At 38.9% G+C, this 17,835-nt stretch overlaps 3 protein-coding genes across 3 annotated transcripts; 1 reads left to right on the plus strand and 2 right to left on the minus strand.

Moving 5' to 3' along the window:
- The first annotated feature begins 179 nt into the window (after positions 1–179).
- On the plus strand, positions 180–5,213 carry gatd1 (glutamine amidotransferase class 1 domain containing 1). The gene is made up of 7 exons (XM_042412393.1): positions 180–367; positions 1,325–1,401; positions 4,112–4,217; positions 4,328–4,435; positions 4,524–4,615; positions 4,719–4,812; positions 4,896–5,213. Exons 1-7 carry the CDS (start codon positions 319–321, stop codon positions 5,009–5,011), a joined length of 642 nt encoding a protein of 213 aa, XP_042268327.1. The 5' UTR covers positions 180–318; the 3' UTR covers positions 5,012–5,213.
- On the minus strand, positions 5,048–10,437 carry chid1 (chitinase domain containing 1). Its single transcript, XM_042412392.1, has 12 exons — positions 9,875–10,437; positions 9,507–9,650; positions 8,478–8,610; positions 8,337–8,381; positions 8,123–8,229; positions 7,974–8,035; positions 7,769–7,858; positions 7,565–7,666; positions 7,215–7,364; positions 7,049–7,129; positions 6,919–6,961; positions 5,048–5,875 (listed from the first exon to the last, which is right to left on the minus strand). Exons 1-12 carry the CDS (start codon positions 9,977–9,979, stop codon positions 5,777–5,779), a joined length of 1,161 nt encoding a protein of 386 aa, XP_042268326.1. The 5' UTR covers positions 9,980–10,437; the 3' UTR covers positions 5,048–5,776.
- Positions 10,438–12,914: 2,477 nt separating this feature from the next.
- LOC121897338 (zinc-binding protein A33-like) lies at positions 12,915–17,800 on the minus strand. The gene is made up of 9 exons (XM_042411742.1): positions 17,721–17,800; positions 17,083–17,158; positions 16,786–17,002; positions 15,651–16,647; positions 15,149–15,244; positions 14,713–14,943; positions 14,257–14,279; positions 14,054–14,172; positions 12,915–13,465 (listed from the first exon to the last, which is right to left on the minus strand). Exons 4-9 carry the CDS (start codon positions 16,038–16,040, stop codon positions 12,915–12,917), a joined length of 1,410 nt encoding a protein of 469 aa, XP_042267676.1. The 5' UTR covers positions 16,041–16,647; positions 16,786–17,002; positions 17,083–17,158; positions 17,721–17,800.
- Positions 17,801–17,835: the final 35 nt, after the last annotated feature.

The following is a 17,835-nucleotide window of genomic DNA, read 5'->3' on the forward strand; positions in this document are numbered from 1 at the left end:
GTATATCACGCAGTTTTTACCAAAACTATGATTATAAAATTAATATTTAAATGATTGTTTGTTTGTTGAGATACCAATAAATGATATTTGCCATTTACGATTGCCAATCAATCACACTGATCATGTTGTCTTCTCCTGCTTGTGACATTGAACTTTTATTCTGAAATCCTTGTAGCGGATGTTGTTGTCAGCTGATTGACAGCACTTCCTCCTCTCACTTCCTGTTTCTCTCTTGCATGATTTTATCCACAAATGTCTTCTTATTCATTTCAAACAAGCTAAAATATTTCATGTGGAGGGAACACAGAGATAAATGAAATGTCTGCGAAGCCAACATGTCTGATAGTGGCGAGTGCTTCTCCTCAAGGTGAGTTTATTTGCTTTAACGGTTGAGGTGTCGTCAGTTAAATGAAGATGAGTAACTGACAAAGTAACGACGCTGAAGTCCGCTTCTGATTCATAAATAATGATATTTAGCGGCTGATTATTCGTTTTTTTCACCACTTGCACATATGAAAAATTGTTAGACATCGTAGCAAAAGCTTTACTGCTATTTAAACCCACTTTTAGATTTGCATAACAGAGAAAAGGGCGATTTCACTGCTTTTTTCCCCCATCCAGACCACATCAGACCAGGTCCAGATCAAACCCACTAAATTTATACCTTTCAAATCTGGACTAGATTACCAAGAACACTCCAGAGACTCATTAAGACACAGTGTCAAATTTGTGAAACCTTGATTCTATTAGTGAAAAATAAAAAAGGGGTATTTCACTTCTTTTTCCCATCCAGACCACATCAGACTAGGTAGCTTTAATGAGTCTCTGGAGTCTCCTTGTCAATCTAGTCCAGATTTGACAACTCTGGATGGAGAAATATCAGTGGAATCGCCCTTTTTCAGTTTTCACAAATAGGATAAAGGTTTCACAAATCTGATACTGTGTTTTAATAAATCTCGAGTCTCCTTGATAATCCAGTCCATATGTGACAAGTCCAAGTATAGTGGTTTTTGATCTGGACCTGGTCTAATAGGGTCTGGATGGTGGAAAACAGTGAAATCGCCCTTTTTTCTGTTTTCATGAGCAAAATAAAGGTGTAAAAATAAAGTGTAAATGGTGAAAACAGAGAATCAGCCACTAAATATCTTTTTTATGTTTCCCTTAACTCTGAATTGGAAGCTAACAGTATTGTCGCTAGTGTTGAGTCAGTTTTGTACCAATATGAGAGCTTAATTGTTCATAATTTAGCTAATTATATGTTTACTTGTTAGATTTGCTCTATTTTTTCTGTTGCGCTTTAACCCGATGTGTTTTGTTCATTCAGGGGTCTCAGCAAAGTCTTTCCATCAGTCCTTCAGTCTTTGTACCTCAGCGTTTAACCTCCAGACAGCCACACCTGGGGTAAGTCTCTTTATAATTGAAAAATACGCAGCCAAGTGACACTTCCTACTGTCTCAGCCATTAACTCCTGTCTGTGACCCTCACGTTGTCCATGACAACCGTTTGGAAAACCCTCTTCACCTGTTTTACAAAAGTTCTTTATCATCGTGTCCTCATATAAAAGTCCAGCCAGTGAGTTAACAGGTTGACCTGCTTTCTCAGGATGAGACACTAGTGGAATAAAAACACTTTAAAATTCTGTCAGATAGTAAATGTCTTACAAAATGGACAGACAGGCGGACAGATACATAGATTGATTGATTGATCTCCGAAATTGGGAAATTCTACTGTTACATCAGCAGGTTATCTAGGCATTGCATGGACAGCAAATACTCAGTAAATATACATATCAACCCCAGAATAGAGAACTGTATATCTATAGAGATATAAACACAACCCATATACAACACAATATAAAGAATATAATAAAATAAACTATTATTAGACAAGTGTGTAAACATGTGCAAATTCAAGATGAGCAAAGTTATTGAAGGAGCAAAATAGAGTTCGGTTGAGACATGAAGCTGAGAGTTCTCTGTTAGACAGAGATGAGGTGTTGTAAATAGTTATTGCTTTGGGCAGGAAAGATTTCCCAAAGCAATAACTCTCTACAACACCTCACTTCTGTCTAACAGAGACCTCTCAGCTTTATAGTTTACTATAGTATAGTATAGTAAGCTGTAACTGTGTCAGATATCCACTTGATATCACTAACTCAGAACTGCTGAAACTTCATATAAGCTTCAGATAAACTTTTAAATGCATTTTCTTTGGCCCCCATCACTTATAATGAAAGAACATGTGAATCAGATCTTCAGTATGAACAGGAGGAATGATTACAGCGAGAAAACCTCTTTCAGTGTTCATATGGACACCTGACTGACTTAACTGACTTATACAAAAACTCTGAATAATAATTTGTGTCTGCTACTCCTTCTCCCTCATTAAGAAAATCCAGAATATATGAATAAGCAAATATTTCAAAAGTTTAACTACTGGACAAAAGATACCACTGGACCCACTACTTCACTGAAGTCCATTTTCAGTGTATGTGCACTAGAGGCTTCACATTTTCACATCATACTTGTGTAAATTGAATATTGGACCATGATTGGCTTTCAAACTAGTCATGATTATTATAAAACAACACTCTTACTTGCTTACCTATTACACCTTAAACTCAGATTTAAGGTGAGCACAGAGTCTTTCCTCTTTCAGCAGATAAAACAGCTTCCTAGTGTCAAACTCTGCACATACATCATTCTGCACAGTGAAGCTCAAACATCCAAGTGAAGTATGAATTAAAAAAAAACATTTTAGAGAGAGACTTGAATAAATGAGCATAAAAATATATTGATTGCACATCCTGGGAGTATTTCCCTGACATGATTTCAACAATTTTCAACATCAACAAAGTTATTCTGAGTGATCACCTTCATCCTATGTCATGGGAGTAGTGTCTTCTAGGATCCGCAGGGCACGAGGGGTCGCTGAATGTTTGATTAGTATGAAGGTGATGTGAATCACACGCTAAGGCCTTTATAGTCACCAGATCTCAACCCAGCTGAACACCTATGGGAGATTTTTAATGATTGTATGTTTTGGGATCCACTTGAAAACGATGATGATGGCTTCCTGATATGACTCTGACTAGTTTGGAGTGACATGTTAGTCAGCGCTCTCCCCGGCCGTCATCAAAACACCAAATGAGGGAATATCTTTTGGAAGAATGGTGTACCAGAGACTTGTCAAGGACCGTTGAAGCTGTTTTTGATGCTTGTGGCTCAACATGTTACCAAGACAGTTTATGTAGATTTATCTTTAATTTGTCACCCATGTGTAGATTTTAAAGGATCAGTGTATAAGATATAGATGGATCTATTGGCAGAAATGGAATATAATATTCATAAGTATGTTGTAATTAGTGTATAATCAACTGAAAATAAGAATCGTTGTGTTTTTGTTGATTGAGCCCTTTATATCTGCATAGGAAGCAGATCTTCCATGGAGCCCGCCATGTTGCACTGCCACATTTCTACAGTAGCCCAGAATGGACAAACCAAGCACTGGCTATAAAGAGGGCCTTTTGCATTTTTCGCAGCCACCATAGGTTCTCCTACACACTTGGAAGGGAGGTTGAGGGGTATTCAACTGGTTGCAGTCTGCAACCTCACCACTAGATGCCACTAAATCCTACTTAATGGTCCTTCAAACACAGGTAGCTTGTGCCAGGTGGGAATATCTCTTAGAAAGGACTACAATCGTTTTACACATGCTTTTAATAAAACAAAGTCCTTCTGTCTGTTAGGGACTGAACATCCAAAATCAACAACCAGTTGTTTGAGGTTTCTCATATTATGGGGTTTGTTTTCTTCACTGAACAGAGTAAGCTGCCTTTTCCACAGTCAAAGAAGGTGGAAACATGTTTGTAGTGATTAGAACTGGAGTACCAAGCACCTAAGCTTTAAATATTGGTTTCAACATTTTAGCATTTCAGCTCGACTGCAGGCTTCTGCAAGGTCATTGACATAAGATGCAACTTCCTACTTGAAAATAGATGAGTTAACTTCTTAATTCTTCCCCCAGCGTTGGCAACAGCATGTAACTCCAGCAATTCTTTTGTTGCTCTGTACTGAGTTCACATGTGAAGTGTTTTTTTTTTAAATTGCAGGGGAAGCCTATAGACTTTGTCGGAGTGGATGAAAGCACTGCCAGATGGGTGCAGGACTTCAATGTGAAACCCTACGCAACACCAGCCAAACTTGAATCTATAGATGGTAAGAATATTAACTTCAGGGTCATTTGACTGTTTTCATGTCTGCTGCTTCTGTTGTAGCTGCTGCTGGTTGGACTCTGCTCACTTATGTCATGATGACCCTTTTTCCAGGTGCTCGATATCAGGCGCTGCTCATCCCGGACTGTCCTGGAGCGCTGAATGACTTGGCACACAGTGGCTCTCTGCACCGCATTCTCACACACTTCATCTCTCACCAAAGTTAGTGAGGCTCATCTTAAAAGCATTCAGTCTGTAATCTATATGTGCGATGTATGTGGACGCAGGTTGTTTTTTTCTCTGTGGGCAGAACCTGTGTGTGCAGTCGGACAAGGAGTATCGGCGCTGTGTTGTGCCACTGAGGGACAGAGGTGGATCTTCAGCGGCTACAGTTTAACGGGGGTTAGTGTCCCTCTAGTATACATGTGGGGAATATACACAAAGATATTTATGCATTTACCTGGTGTTCAATGTATTTAGTAACAGTATCTGTTTTTGTTGAAAGCCATCAGTGTTTGAACTGGTGCGGAGGCCAGACTTTGCCAATTTGCCCTTGATTGTGGAAGACTTTGTGAAGGATAGTGGTGGATCCTACACAGGTGAGTTTACCTGTAAATTGGTAAATACTTAATAAGTATTTCTAAAACTAAAACCCTCTTATATTTATCTCTTTGTTTTCCAGCAAGTCAAGAAGATGCTGTGCACGTAGTCATCGACAGACATCTAATAACTGGACAGAATATGCAGTCGACCTCACTCGCTGTAAATAATCTAATCCTGCTCTTTAGTGCCAAGTAATAAAAGATTTACAGCAGGAGCACTGACACTCATCAGTTGAGTTGTTCCACATTTATATTAATGTAATTAAACAAATATCCATCTCATACAAATATTGGAAGATGCTGGGTCAGAACAAATGTTTAGCAACCCTGTAAATTCAACGTCTTTACTTGTCAATGCTGTTATCATAAACCCAATAAAAGTCACACAATCAAATGTCTTGATTAGAAAATGTAAAAATGACAAAACTTGATCCAAGAGCAGAAATGTTTGTTGGCATCAGTCAGCAAAACAGCAGAAGATTCTGGATTTGGACTGAAGAGAAGCTGCAGATATGACATGAACTCAACATAATATATCCTTGTTTGAAACTTTATACATATTGATGAACATGCGCCGGCTGTTGAATGGACATGTGTTACTGCACTCTGACTGAACTGTACAAGTACAAGATTTTTTTTTTTTCACAATATCAGTAATGAAAAGGAGTAAAACAAACTGAAGTACCTATTGTTCCCCACAATCTTTTAAATCAACAAACTCCAATTCCACTCCTGTAAACCAGATTTCTCAACACCCCCTCATGACCCACAAACAAGTTGAATATTAACTAAACCCCCGTCAACGGCTCGTTTCAGAGTTCATGTCACTTACTCCAAAACAAAATAGAGAAAATGGGTACTTCCATACAGCATATGAATTTTTGGTGTACCATGATCAGGAAAAAGAAAATCCATGTGCTGATGATTCAAGGTCCACAGTCTTCTCAAACAAGTCCAGCTCTCATAGGAGATCATAGAAGTAATCCAGTCCTTGTCCTAACTCCCATAAGGAAATTCCAGTACCCAGTTCAGTAGCTAAGGAGATCCTCAGATAGATTGACTGTAAAAGTATTGAAATGATGTTAATTTTCCAGCAGTAAACTTAATGAAAACATCACTTGAGTTCATAAAGTGGCAACTACTCAAGGAATAACTAAAAGTTATGATAAAAGTTTAAGAAGACATGATCGCTTTGCCGTGCACCTGCTAGATAATGTATGAGCAGGTGGAGGAATATTAATCAGGTTTACATCACTGCTTTTTAAAACTTCACATGAATCACTTAGTTTTTCATATTTCACACATCAGAAGGTCTATAAAAAAGCAAAACATGAAAAACTATCTGCAAATAGAATACCCAGATAACTATCTGTATCAGCAATAACATAAGGGCGCACTCATATATTACAAAGTGCATATACTAAGTGCTGTAATTACTGTAAATGGTGTTTGACGTAGAGGTGAAGTAGTGCAAGTCAGATGATGAGACCAGACGAATGATAAATGTTGGTAAATGATTTGCCTTGTTATTAGAAAAGCATTGCTACTGTTTTTTTATGAAGAGTGTGTGAAAAGTTAACAACTGCCAAGCTCAACTTTTGCCATTAGTTTACATCTGTGAACGTAAAGCTTAAATCATACTTTGTAAATTAGGCAACTTAACTGTGATTTAAGAGTGAAACAGACCTCTTTAATAACTATTTCTTCCAAAATAATAAGTGCCAATTAGTTTTAAAGTGAGACTATGTAACTTTTTAAAGAAGAAAAAAATACATCCTTCCTCTTACATATAAAAATTAATTTCAAAAGCAACAAAACTCACCCTTGCTCACTTTTTTCCTCTTTAGCTTTATCCGGTCTGTTTGCAAACTTTAGACAGATACTGTTGTGTAACTGACATGAATGAGTCACCTCTCTGACTTAATGACTCTTCTCTACTTGTGCTACTGTGGTACTAGCCTATGTTTTAGCATTTATCATTACACCATAATATGTTAATTCCTGTTATTTATGGCCACAGCGGCAGCTGTTCAACAAAAGTCCCTACGTTGCTTCTGTTTTTACTCAGAAACTTACTTAACTTAAAATGTAAAAGAGTTTTACCTTCAGCGATGGATAGTACACCACATGCTTAACAGCATTGCTCCTGAAATGAAAGGGAAAGGACACGGATTTTTAAATGATGCTGTTGGAAGCCAATATTTGTTCATTTAAAGTATTACACCATCATCACCTCTTGTAATTGACATAATGCTCTCCAGACAATTCATCCCAGAGAAGTTTTGGCCTGTTTTCCCGCAAAATCTCAATGTATCTGCAGAAATTCAGAGACAAAACGTGTCAGACTTTGAACACTAAAATGTGAATAAATTCCAGCAGTAGTCACAATATTATCTTACCTTCCCCCTAGGATAGGCTCTGTGCCCTGGCCTGCAAAATCAAGGCCGTACAAATTGAGTCCAAGCAGGATCTTTTGCCTCCACTGAGTGTTGGGTGCGAGCTGGAGGACGCAGTCTCTCACCCAGGGCAGGGGAGAGCTCGGGCCCGGCCTATTAAAAACACACACACACACACACACACACACACACACACACACACATAACCCAGACCAGTGTCAGTGTGTGACAACGCTGTAAATCTTGTTGCTGCTTTCAGTTTTTCAGATCATCTTATCATCTTAAGTATTTCCATTTTATCCATAATGAATTAATGAAATTTATTGGACATCACTCGTGTCTGTGATCCTCACCTGGCACCGCTGGAGTAGTCGTACGTCATGAGGCTGAATCCATCGACGACTGGGGCCAGCTGCTCAAACTCTTCCCTGCCAAACATACCTGGCTGCCCGGTACTGATCGCGACAAAGATAAAGTAGACATAAAGGACAGTCAGCAATGATTTAAGGTTGTTTTTTGTTTTGTATTTACACTGGCAGAAAGCAAATTTTATTCACCTTGTCACAGCTGGTGGAATAACGAGGATGCAGTCTAATCTTTTGGCCTTCAAAGACTCACATATGTGTTTCACCAAATGCACCAGCTCCCTGCATGAAAGAGATTATGCATAATGCTTGTTTATCTGCACTGCACCCTTGAGTCGTCTCAGAGGAAATGATAATATAACAACATAAGGAAGGATGTGTAAATAGAATAACTCACTTCCTTTTATTGCCTCCCAGCTGGCTCCAGAGCTCCAAGGTGAAACCATCGAAACCTTCGGTCTGCGGGGTCAGAGCTTGATTAGAATTAAACAGTGCAAATACAGCACAGTTGCAAGGGAGTAAAAGGTAAATACATCACTTTGTTACCTTTGCAACGTCCACCAGCTCACTTCCCAGCTCCTCAATCTCATCTTCACTCCCCAGCACGGTCATGTAATCCTGGTAAGACCAACCATCAAATAACAGCCGAGGCACTGAAGGTAGAGAAAGTGTAAAGAAACTATGAAGTCTTATCTGAAACCGCTTGCAGGGTTCACATGAGTTGGATTTGTGGGCAGTGGAAAGGACAACATCTACTCACCCAGCCGGACTTTTTTGTTAGATTTGCGCACAGATTTGACCCAGCCTGGAAAGATAAAAAGATTGTTTTACCTCACACAAGTCATTTGTAAAGACACTTTGATAAGAGATGAGGACTAGAAGAGTGATGTGGGCCCTCTACCTGGATCATGGTCATGGAGTCCCGTAACATCAAAGGTTTCAGGTCCTCTTCTGCGAAGTTGAAGCCACACCGGAGACACTGAAGTTAGTTTAGAGCCAAATATCTTGGCAACGTCATAGCCATGGGAATTCCACTGGAGGAAGGGAGAAATAAGACATAATTTTAAAAAACAACCAACCTACATATGAAACATTACGGGATAGGTTCACATCGCTGCCAGACAACAATAATACAACCCACAGATTTTCAATTTACTACAACAGGACAAAGAAAAGCATGAAATCCTGCCAGTGATGAAGCTGGAATGAGCAAATATTTGACATTTTAGCTTGAAAAATGGTTTAAATGATTAATATCTTATCAAAACAGTCGCAGATTAATTAAGAGAAGCGAGCTTGTGATCACAAGGTTGCCGGTTAAATCCCCGAGACTGGCAGGATAAATCTGGATGGGGAGAGCTTGCCTCTCCCTCATTACCACCGCTGAGGTGCCCTTGAGCAAAGGCTTTTAACCCCAACTGCTCCGTCCAGTGGAGCCGCTCAGTGGCCGGCAGATCAGACTGTGGTTGTACTGGGCAGCTTCTCAGATAAATTCCTCTGAATAAATAAAGGTATTGAATTTGTTCATCAATTTATCGATTAATCAACTAATAGTTTCGGCTCTACCAAAGTTACACTCCTTTCAGTATGAGATTATTTCTTAGTCGCCTTATCTTGTCTGATCTCACACGGAAACTGTCTGATGACATAATTTCATACTAAAAAGACTATAACTTTGGAAGAAACACATGCATTTCCTGCACAGGAAGAGGACTGTGAATTTTAATGACTTCACAGCCAACACAAACTGGAACAATTATTACAGCAAAGTAACTTTTCCATTATTCATATGGGTATTAGGACAGACTTGTTAAAATATTAAATCTTTCCTTTACTGCGGTGATAATAGTGTTGTGAACTGGTTAAAGCGCATTCTTTGTTAAACAGCAGCAAGTGAGAAAGATGTTGTTAGTGACTGTTTCAGACTTACAGGTGTGACATATCCAAGCACTGGTCCTTGAAAGGTTTTCTTAATATTAGTACTGTGTCTCTTTTCCTCCTTCACTATGTCTTTCCAGTGAGGGTCTGACACCACAAGTCCTCTCTCCAACACAGACAACTCTGCTGGAGATGTCTAAACAGTGTGATCAAAGAGAAAAGAGCACATTTCAGTGACAGGTTTTTATCAAGATTACCAACATCATGACTGGACAAATGACAGGTGATGATAAAGGTCACTGATTCTTGACAATACATGAGAGTCCAGTGACATGGCAGGCAGACAGAGGAAGACCTGAACGGCCTGACAGTGAAGGCTCCTCACATCCATTTCAAGGTAAAGACCAGAAGTTAACTCACCTCAGCTTCAGCTTTATGCGACTTCTTTGCATCCGTTTTTGAAAGTGTGGCACTGACCAACCAGCAGCATGAGATGGCGTGCAACAGGAACAACGTCGTTTTCATTTCCAAAAAGGCAGTCAAAAAATAATAAAGGGGTCGTGAAGCAGTTAACTATAGATTAGCTCAGGTCTGCAGATTTGCAGTACAAGTGCTTCCTTCCTGACTGAGATCTGGCAGATTAAAAAGCAGCATTTCCTGCTTTGGGCTGAAAATCACACAGAACGAGCATAAACAGCCTCGTTCACACTGCTAAACCATATAGCCTGGATCATAGGAAACAACTGGCTGTGGCTGCTCAACGGTTTATACCAGTTTGATTGACAACTTGGCTCAACGTGTTTCTGGAGCGTCAACGAGAGAAGAGAAGTCATCGGAACATTTTTTTTTCTAGGATGGCGTAGTCATGGCCTGCCTTAGTCTGCTTCTGATTGGCTAGTACTCGTTGCCTTCGTTAGTTGGATTGGCTAGGTTTAGGCATGAGGAGTGTGATTGGTTAGAATAAGGGTAAGAATATTAGAGTAAGCCAATCAGAGGCAGAGTATGACAGGTCATGACTTCGTCATCCTAGGAAAAATATATCGGGAACAGATAGGTGGCAGTACGGCTAGCATGTTGACAAGCTAGCATTTCGCACCTGCGTAGAACAAATCGGGTTTCCGGTACGCAACGACTTTTTTTGTCCTAGGACGGCGAAGTCATGACCCGCCCCACTCTGCCTTTGATTGGCTTACCCTGATATGCTTACCCTAACCTTAACCAATCACACTCATCATGCGTAAACCTAACCAACCCAACCAACGAAGGCAACGGGTTTTAGCCAATCAGAGGCAGAGTAGGGCGGGTCATGACTTCGCCATCCTAGGAAGATCTTTTTTTTCTTTAACTTTATTAACAACATATTAATGCTGTATTACAATACAAATAACTGTACAAGGAATATTAGTGATAAAATAAAATAATCTCAAAAAACAAGCAGATATAAAATCATACAATGTTAAACGATACATAATATAGAAATTGAGTTAAGAAAAATACATAAATACAACTTAAAAAGTGAATAAGCAATATTACAAACCAGCTTAAATCATCCAGCAGTGATGTCCACAATGTTTCTCAAGAGATGAGATGTCTTTTAAGTTTTTTTTGTTTTTTAGATACTCTGCAGACAGAATCATCAGTCTGAAGTTCAACATAAAACAAGTTTTTGTTTGGAAGAAACTGAAGAAATCTGGCTTTGTGAATATGATGTTTGCCCGAAAGACAAGGCAGTTTTATCGAATTATCAACTTCTTTGTTGTTAGACTGTACATTCAAAAATAAGACTATATTTTCTGTAATAGGGACCAAGACCTTATGAGTCTCCCAGATTAATAAGGAAATCTGAGTCCAAAAGTTACTTGAATGAGTACAGACATAAAATAAATGGGGAAAGGACTCAACCTCGTTATTGAAGAAGAAGGGGAAACATCAAGTCTAAAATTGTGAATGAATTCATTGCAGGAATAGAACCTGTGTAAAATTTAAATATGAATTTCTTTAACTTTATTGGGGGGAAAAATCTGTTATATTCAATCCAAACATCTCTGCTAAAATCCCAAAATACTGGATCCTACACTTCCCATAATGCAACTTAATTGTATCTTACAACCTACCTGCCTGTATATATCTTTCAGATTCAAACACAAAACAAGCTGTTACAAATCTAAACACCTTGAAATCAATGTTTATTTTTTCAGACTTCACAAACATCCTCCAGAGACACAAAATTGCCTACAATGTTTTCCACACAAAAATGTAATAAAAGAAAATATCATCATAAATGACAGTATATTGTTTTGTGCTTTCAGAGTCAAATTAAAGCACAATGATCAGTCCAAAGTCAATCAAGGTGAGACATTTTTTTAAAATAAATAACAGTTTGTGTGGTGTGGGACCCAACACTGTGTTCACTGTTTCTTCAGGTGAGGAAGACATAGACGAACTGCACATAAAGGCCTTGACTGAAGCTAGTGTTAAAACTAAAGACATAGCTGTTATTGCACTGTATAATTTACAAGTCATTGATTTGAGAAACTGTACCTTGAATATGTCATAACTCAACTACTACTGTGTTATTATTGTAATAATATAGAACTTTATTTGTTAAGATTCACACATTCACATTAAGAAAAATAAAACTCCTAACAAAGTAAATGTTTTGTAAAGTTAATTTAAAAAAAAAAAAAAATAGAGTAGTTTATGAAAATACCTGAATAATGGTTTTCAAGTGTGTGTTTCTGTGAAGGTTGATCTTCTGTGTCAGAAACTTTCAGCGAGGCATCCAGAGCTGGACAGCTTAAATGTAAGAAATTGCAACACAGGTCAGATAAAGCCAAGTCTCATGTTCAGATCATTCTCATCTGAACATGCAAGGAGGGCGTTCTTTATGCTGGCAGTGGGAAGAAAGACAAATCCATGGATCCCAACAAGAAAGCTTATCTGCAAAGGAAGCCAGACTCTAAACTGAAAGATATGGCATCACAGAAAAAACTGAAAAACAAAGAGGACAGTTAATACTAACAAATAGACTATAATTTGACAGATCTGAAGTCTGTGAAGAGGTTTATCGTCTTGTTTGATGGAATATACACATATGCTGCTCTTCTGACTGTCATTGGATGCAGTAGCCATCATACAGTTTGCTATTGAATTTCATGTGTGCAGCATGGATTTTTATCAGCTGTAACACTCAACAAACAAAATTTTCAACTCTAGAGTTGTGCGTCTACTGATTCTTCTTCTTTCAGCTGTTCCCATTACGGTCGCCCCAGCAGATCATCTGTTTCCATCTCTTCCTGTCTTCTGCATCTTCCTCTGTCACATCAATGACCTGCATCCCTCACCATATCCATAAAACTCCTCTTTGGCCTTCCTCTTCTCCTCTTGCCTGGCAGCTCCATCTTCAGGATCCTTCTCCCAATATATATATATATATATATATATATATATATATTTGAGTCTACTCTACATCCACAGTTATGTCCATAGGACAGATGGTCAATGGGCTTGAGTTCCTCCCCTTCTCAAGCAATCCAGGGGACATGTAGGGGTAAATTCTCTCTGTAAATCTGTCTTTAAATGTGTGTATTGGTGTCAAATCAGCAGCATTGATGAACACCACCTTCCCTTTGTCACAGTCCAGCTCTACAGTAATCCTCTCTGGCTTCTGCTTCAACACGAGCTTGGTGCGAGGCGAGGTCTGAGCCCAGAATGAGTCTCCATTGCACAGGCCGATGACCCAGAAACCCTCAGCCGGTTCGAGGAAGGCGGTACTCTTCCTTTTGATGGATTCTTGGGCGACTCCGATGTACCAGTCTCTTCCTTGGCCCACATCGACTGTCCAGCTGTGCTTTCCAGATATGAAGCTGGTCGCTCCCAGCACACACACTCGGCTGGTGCAACGTTCAGGGTTGTCAGGTAGGAGTTGCTTGCTGCTGTATTGCACGCAGGTCAACTCTTCAGAGAACTTTAAGTTGGACTGGGCTGTGTTTGGATCCAGAGTGACAGGAACTGGAAAACATAAAGTTCAGTAGATTAAAATGATACTTGATAGATGTTTTAACATGCAGGTAATGGTCTGTTCACTCACCATATATATATATATATATTTTACATATACACACATCCCACATTCAAAAACAGAACGAAATAAAAAAGACAACAACCACAAAAAGCCAAACTAGACAGAGATATTGATTGAAACAAATAGGAGCATATACAAATAGGAGAATATACAGAAAATCCAGGTGCTTGAACCATCCTACCTTCAAACACTATCTACTACCAGATGCAATGGATAGTCCTTAGTGGAAAACAGAAGAGCTGAAAAAGAACTGTTTCTCGCTGCATGAGACTCCAGCTGCAGCCACTTGAGTGTATCGGAGAGCTCACTTGTATGAGGAAACTGATCTTGCCAATAAATTAAGGCTCTGGCATTGGCTGTCCAATAATAATGTTTGAATACTGGAAGGGATAAACCCCTGAGTCTCTAGAGAAAAGAGACTCAGGGGACTCCAAGATAGAGACTGTCCCTATCTTGGAGATACGATGGGTTTTATACCCCCAAACTAATGGCATTATTATTGATCATTTACTCACCATATTTAACGATTTTAGCCATCTTCTTCCAAATTCCAAACTTAAGTAATCCCAGATGCTTTGAAGAGTTTATCAGGATATCTCTGATACATTCTGGATCCTGAATGTTGCATTTGACCCTGAAACATGTGGAAATGATTACAGCGTTATTGTTCTGTGGAGACAGTTAGTGCTGATTTTAGCAGATAGTTTGTTGTGCTTACCTTTTCTTTGTCTGCTTGTAGTCCTTCAGGCAAAGAAAGAAAGCAAGGGAACAGATCTTATCAATACGATGTTGGCTTAAAAATAGATGAGTCACATGTAGATGAAAGTCTACTGGAAATTAACATTGAAAAAAAGGAGTAATGTCTGTGTACTCATTTCAAACCACAAATTTATGTAAATGGACAATATTTCAGTCCCAGTTGGATCTTCTATGTGCAGGTTGCATGTTTAATCACACCTATCATCACAGAGCCTGTTAGTGTATTGGTTTATATACAATTAATAGGTGTGGTGATCATTTTTAAACATTTTGACCTGATGATGATCCAACTGGCACTGAAATATTCTCCATTTAAATAAATCTGTGTTTTGGATTCAGTATGCAGGCGTTACTCTTTTCATCAAGACTTAAATAAATCACCATGATTGTGTGTGTGTAATGGCTGTAAATGTACCTGTAAAAACGGTAAATCCCTTGCTCTGAGTGCTGTCTCGATATCACTGATGATGGATGAGAGGCTCTTGATCTGGCTCTTGATGAGTTCCAGCTTCTCACACATCACCTGGGACTTAATTTCCTCCTCCTGTTTGAGCACCTTCAGTCTAGTGTTTTCCTCCTCCAGAAGGAACAGATGCAACTTCTCAAACTCCTCCTTGATCGCTTTCTCATTTTGATCCGCCTGTGTCTGTAATGTTTAGGGAGCTAAGTTATTTATAGCAATAAACAGAAGGAATGTTTGTGTGCTTTTTCTTCCTTGGCCGGAAGTCAAGTTGTGAAGTCACACAGTTGAATATTGAACAAACAAATACTGGAACGTAGATTGAGTAATGGCGCAACAAAGCAGATGTCATGTTGAAAACGATGGACACAACAGATGTGTTAACTTTTACCTTTATGTAATTTTTGGTTTCCTCCCACTGCTCCTTCGTCTTGCTCAGCATCCTGAGCTTTTTCCTTAAAGACTCCAGCTTCACTGAAATTTCTGTCTGAAATGTTTACATTAAAATCATTGGTAAAAATCCTCTCTTCAGCTAAAAAAAACTGCAACCCCAGTTATAGAAAATCATGTTTGCACTCAGATCAATCATTTCAGCCCATGTTTCCTTCCTTGTCAATAAGTTGATCATTTTTCAGGCAAAGACTCCAAACAGTCTCTGGTTCCAACTTCTGAAATGTGAGTGTTTGCTACATTTCTGTTTTATATTAGTGTGAACTGAATATTTGGGGTTGATCTGACAAAACAGGCAATCTGAAGATGTCAGCTTGTGCTTCAAACAAACTGTGACATATTGTTCACTAAATTATAAAATAATCAGAAAACTAATTGATAATGAAAATCATTGTTATGAATATGTGAAACTGTTATTTTCCCTGTTTCTATTTTTACTCTACCTTTTTCTGTTGGGCGGCCTCGTCTACTGGGCAGCACTCATGAACTCTATGCTGTCTTGATGTTTGGCAGACGAGACAGATGGGCTCTTCATCATTCTGACAAAAGATCTTCAACTTCTCGTTGTGAAGAATACAAACTTCTTGATTCCTGTTGGTCCTTTGCACTTGATAGTTGTCTGCAGCTATCTTCAGCGCCAGATTGATGGGAGGCCTCCCAAAGACCGACACAGCTTGGCACACAGGACATTCTCGGCATCCTTTCCATTCCCAGAATTTCTGTAAACAAACTCTACAAATATTGTGGCCACATTGAAGGACAACAGGAAGGCAGTAAATATCAGAGCATTGAGGACAAAGCAAGTCCTCTTCAGAGAGTGTAGCTGCTGCCATCAGGTTGAAGTTTTCCTGTAAAGTGAGGTTACAGGAACGTTTCCTTCCAGCTCTTCAGGTGAAGAAACAGTAGGCGGTACAAACCTCAACACCTGAATGGGAATTTCAGTAAATGCTGGCAAACTAGTAAGACTGGTTAAAAACACAACACCTATTGCACACATGTTAAAACTGTTCATCTATTATTGCCAACTCATGGTTGGATACAATAACATTCACTTTCAATTTGAAACTTAGTAACAAAAATAATTTAGAAAGATCTATACCAATATATCAACAGCATAAAAAAACACCATACAAAATAGTCAGTAGCAGCATTACATCAGTGAACTTTATTTTCCATAATGAAATATTTACATAGTCGACACAGTAAATTGACCCATAAATATATGAACACACTTGGCTCAGTTCAGCATCCTTTGCACAGAGCAGTGAATTATTACAACTCAGACATCTTCAGCACATCCTGACTCAGGACCATATGAGGAATCAGCATACTGTGTTTGCTGATCCATCACACAAACAGTCTCAGAATCACACAAATCCAGGCTTCATGGAGGACTCGAAACATTTAGAACAACCGTGTGTCTTGTTTGTCTGCAGACACCTGAAAGGATAAAACAGCAAGTGTCTCTGTTGGCCTATATGCATATTTTAAAATGAGACAATGACTTTAAATGTAGGTGAAGACAATTAACAACAACACTTAAATAATAAAAGGCAAGAGTAGACTGTGAATAAACACCCATTTGGGATGGAAAACATGGGAACAGGGTAATGCCTGCAGCTTTTGGTCCCTGTCCCTGATGGACTCGCTGCACATGCCGCAGTAGAGCTCCAGCTCCTCGACACACTGCAGGAACTTCACCACCTGCTCTCTGAGCTCCTCCTGCTTCCTTCCTGCTTCCCCCGGTTTTGGTAAATCCCCACTCACTCAGGCAATGCACCGTCACTGTACATAGCTGAAGACACATACAGGAAAATGTAGACATGCATCTGCTACCATACCAGCTTACACAACTTTTGTGTACAAACATAACACCTTGTCAAATACTCAAATAACTTGTTTCCCCTATTCCATCTGCCAATTCTTGAGCTCACCACAAAGGTTCCAGAGCCTGGAAAATAAACAACGAGGCAGAGTGTGTCGTAATCATTACATAAACCAAACCAATTGTGTGTCAGTTATGCACCAAGAGTCATATTTTCCGAAGCAGTACAGAGAGGTTCATGTGTTAACCTAATAACCGGAGTAAATTTCCGTTTTGTTTTCACTTCGTTCATTTCATTCTTTATATTATACAGTATATTGATCACTGAATGTAGGGTAGTAGCTGGAGTGGTTCACAGGAATTTTAAGTTGAAGTTTTTTTATTGCCACAGTGCACACATATTGAGCAGCTGAACAGGAGGCTTGATATGGCTATAGTTTATAGCTGAGTGACAAACTAATAATACAAACACAATAATTAATCCAATATAAATAGGTACCCACAATTCAATTAATATAAGTACTCTACCTCCCAAATAGGGGAAGGGGTTAGGCCTACCACTAATTAAATGAGCAGAGTACATCACACGTATGGCATAAACAGGAATTCTACATAATACAATAAGTTCTAAGGATTCACATAATCGCATCTCCTTAATAATTACAGATAATAAATCATGGCCACTTACACACAACAATCAGTCTGTACTATCATGGCAAACAAAATGACCAAAACTCTATTTACCAATAAGTACTTTTTGTTCACCAGCCAAATGGCTAGTGAATGTTCAAATTTTACCAGGC

This window comes from Thunnus maccoyii, chromosome 5 (genome assembly GCF_910596095.1).
Source record: "Thunnus maccoyii chromosome 5, fThuMac1.1, whole genome shotgun sequence".
NCBI classification, from domain to species: Eukaryota; Metazoa; Chordata; class Actinopteri; order Scombriformes; family Scombridae; genus Thunnus; species Thunnus maccoyii.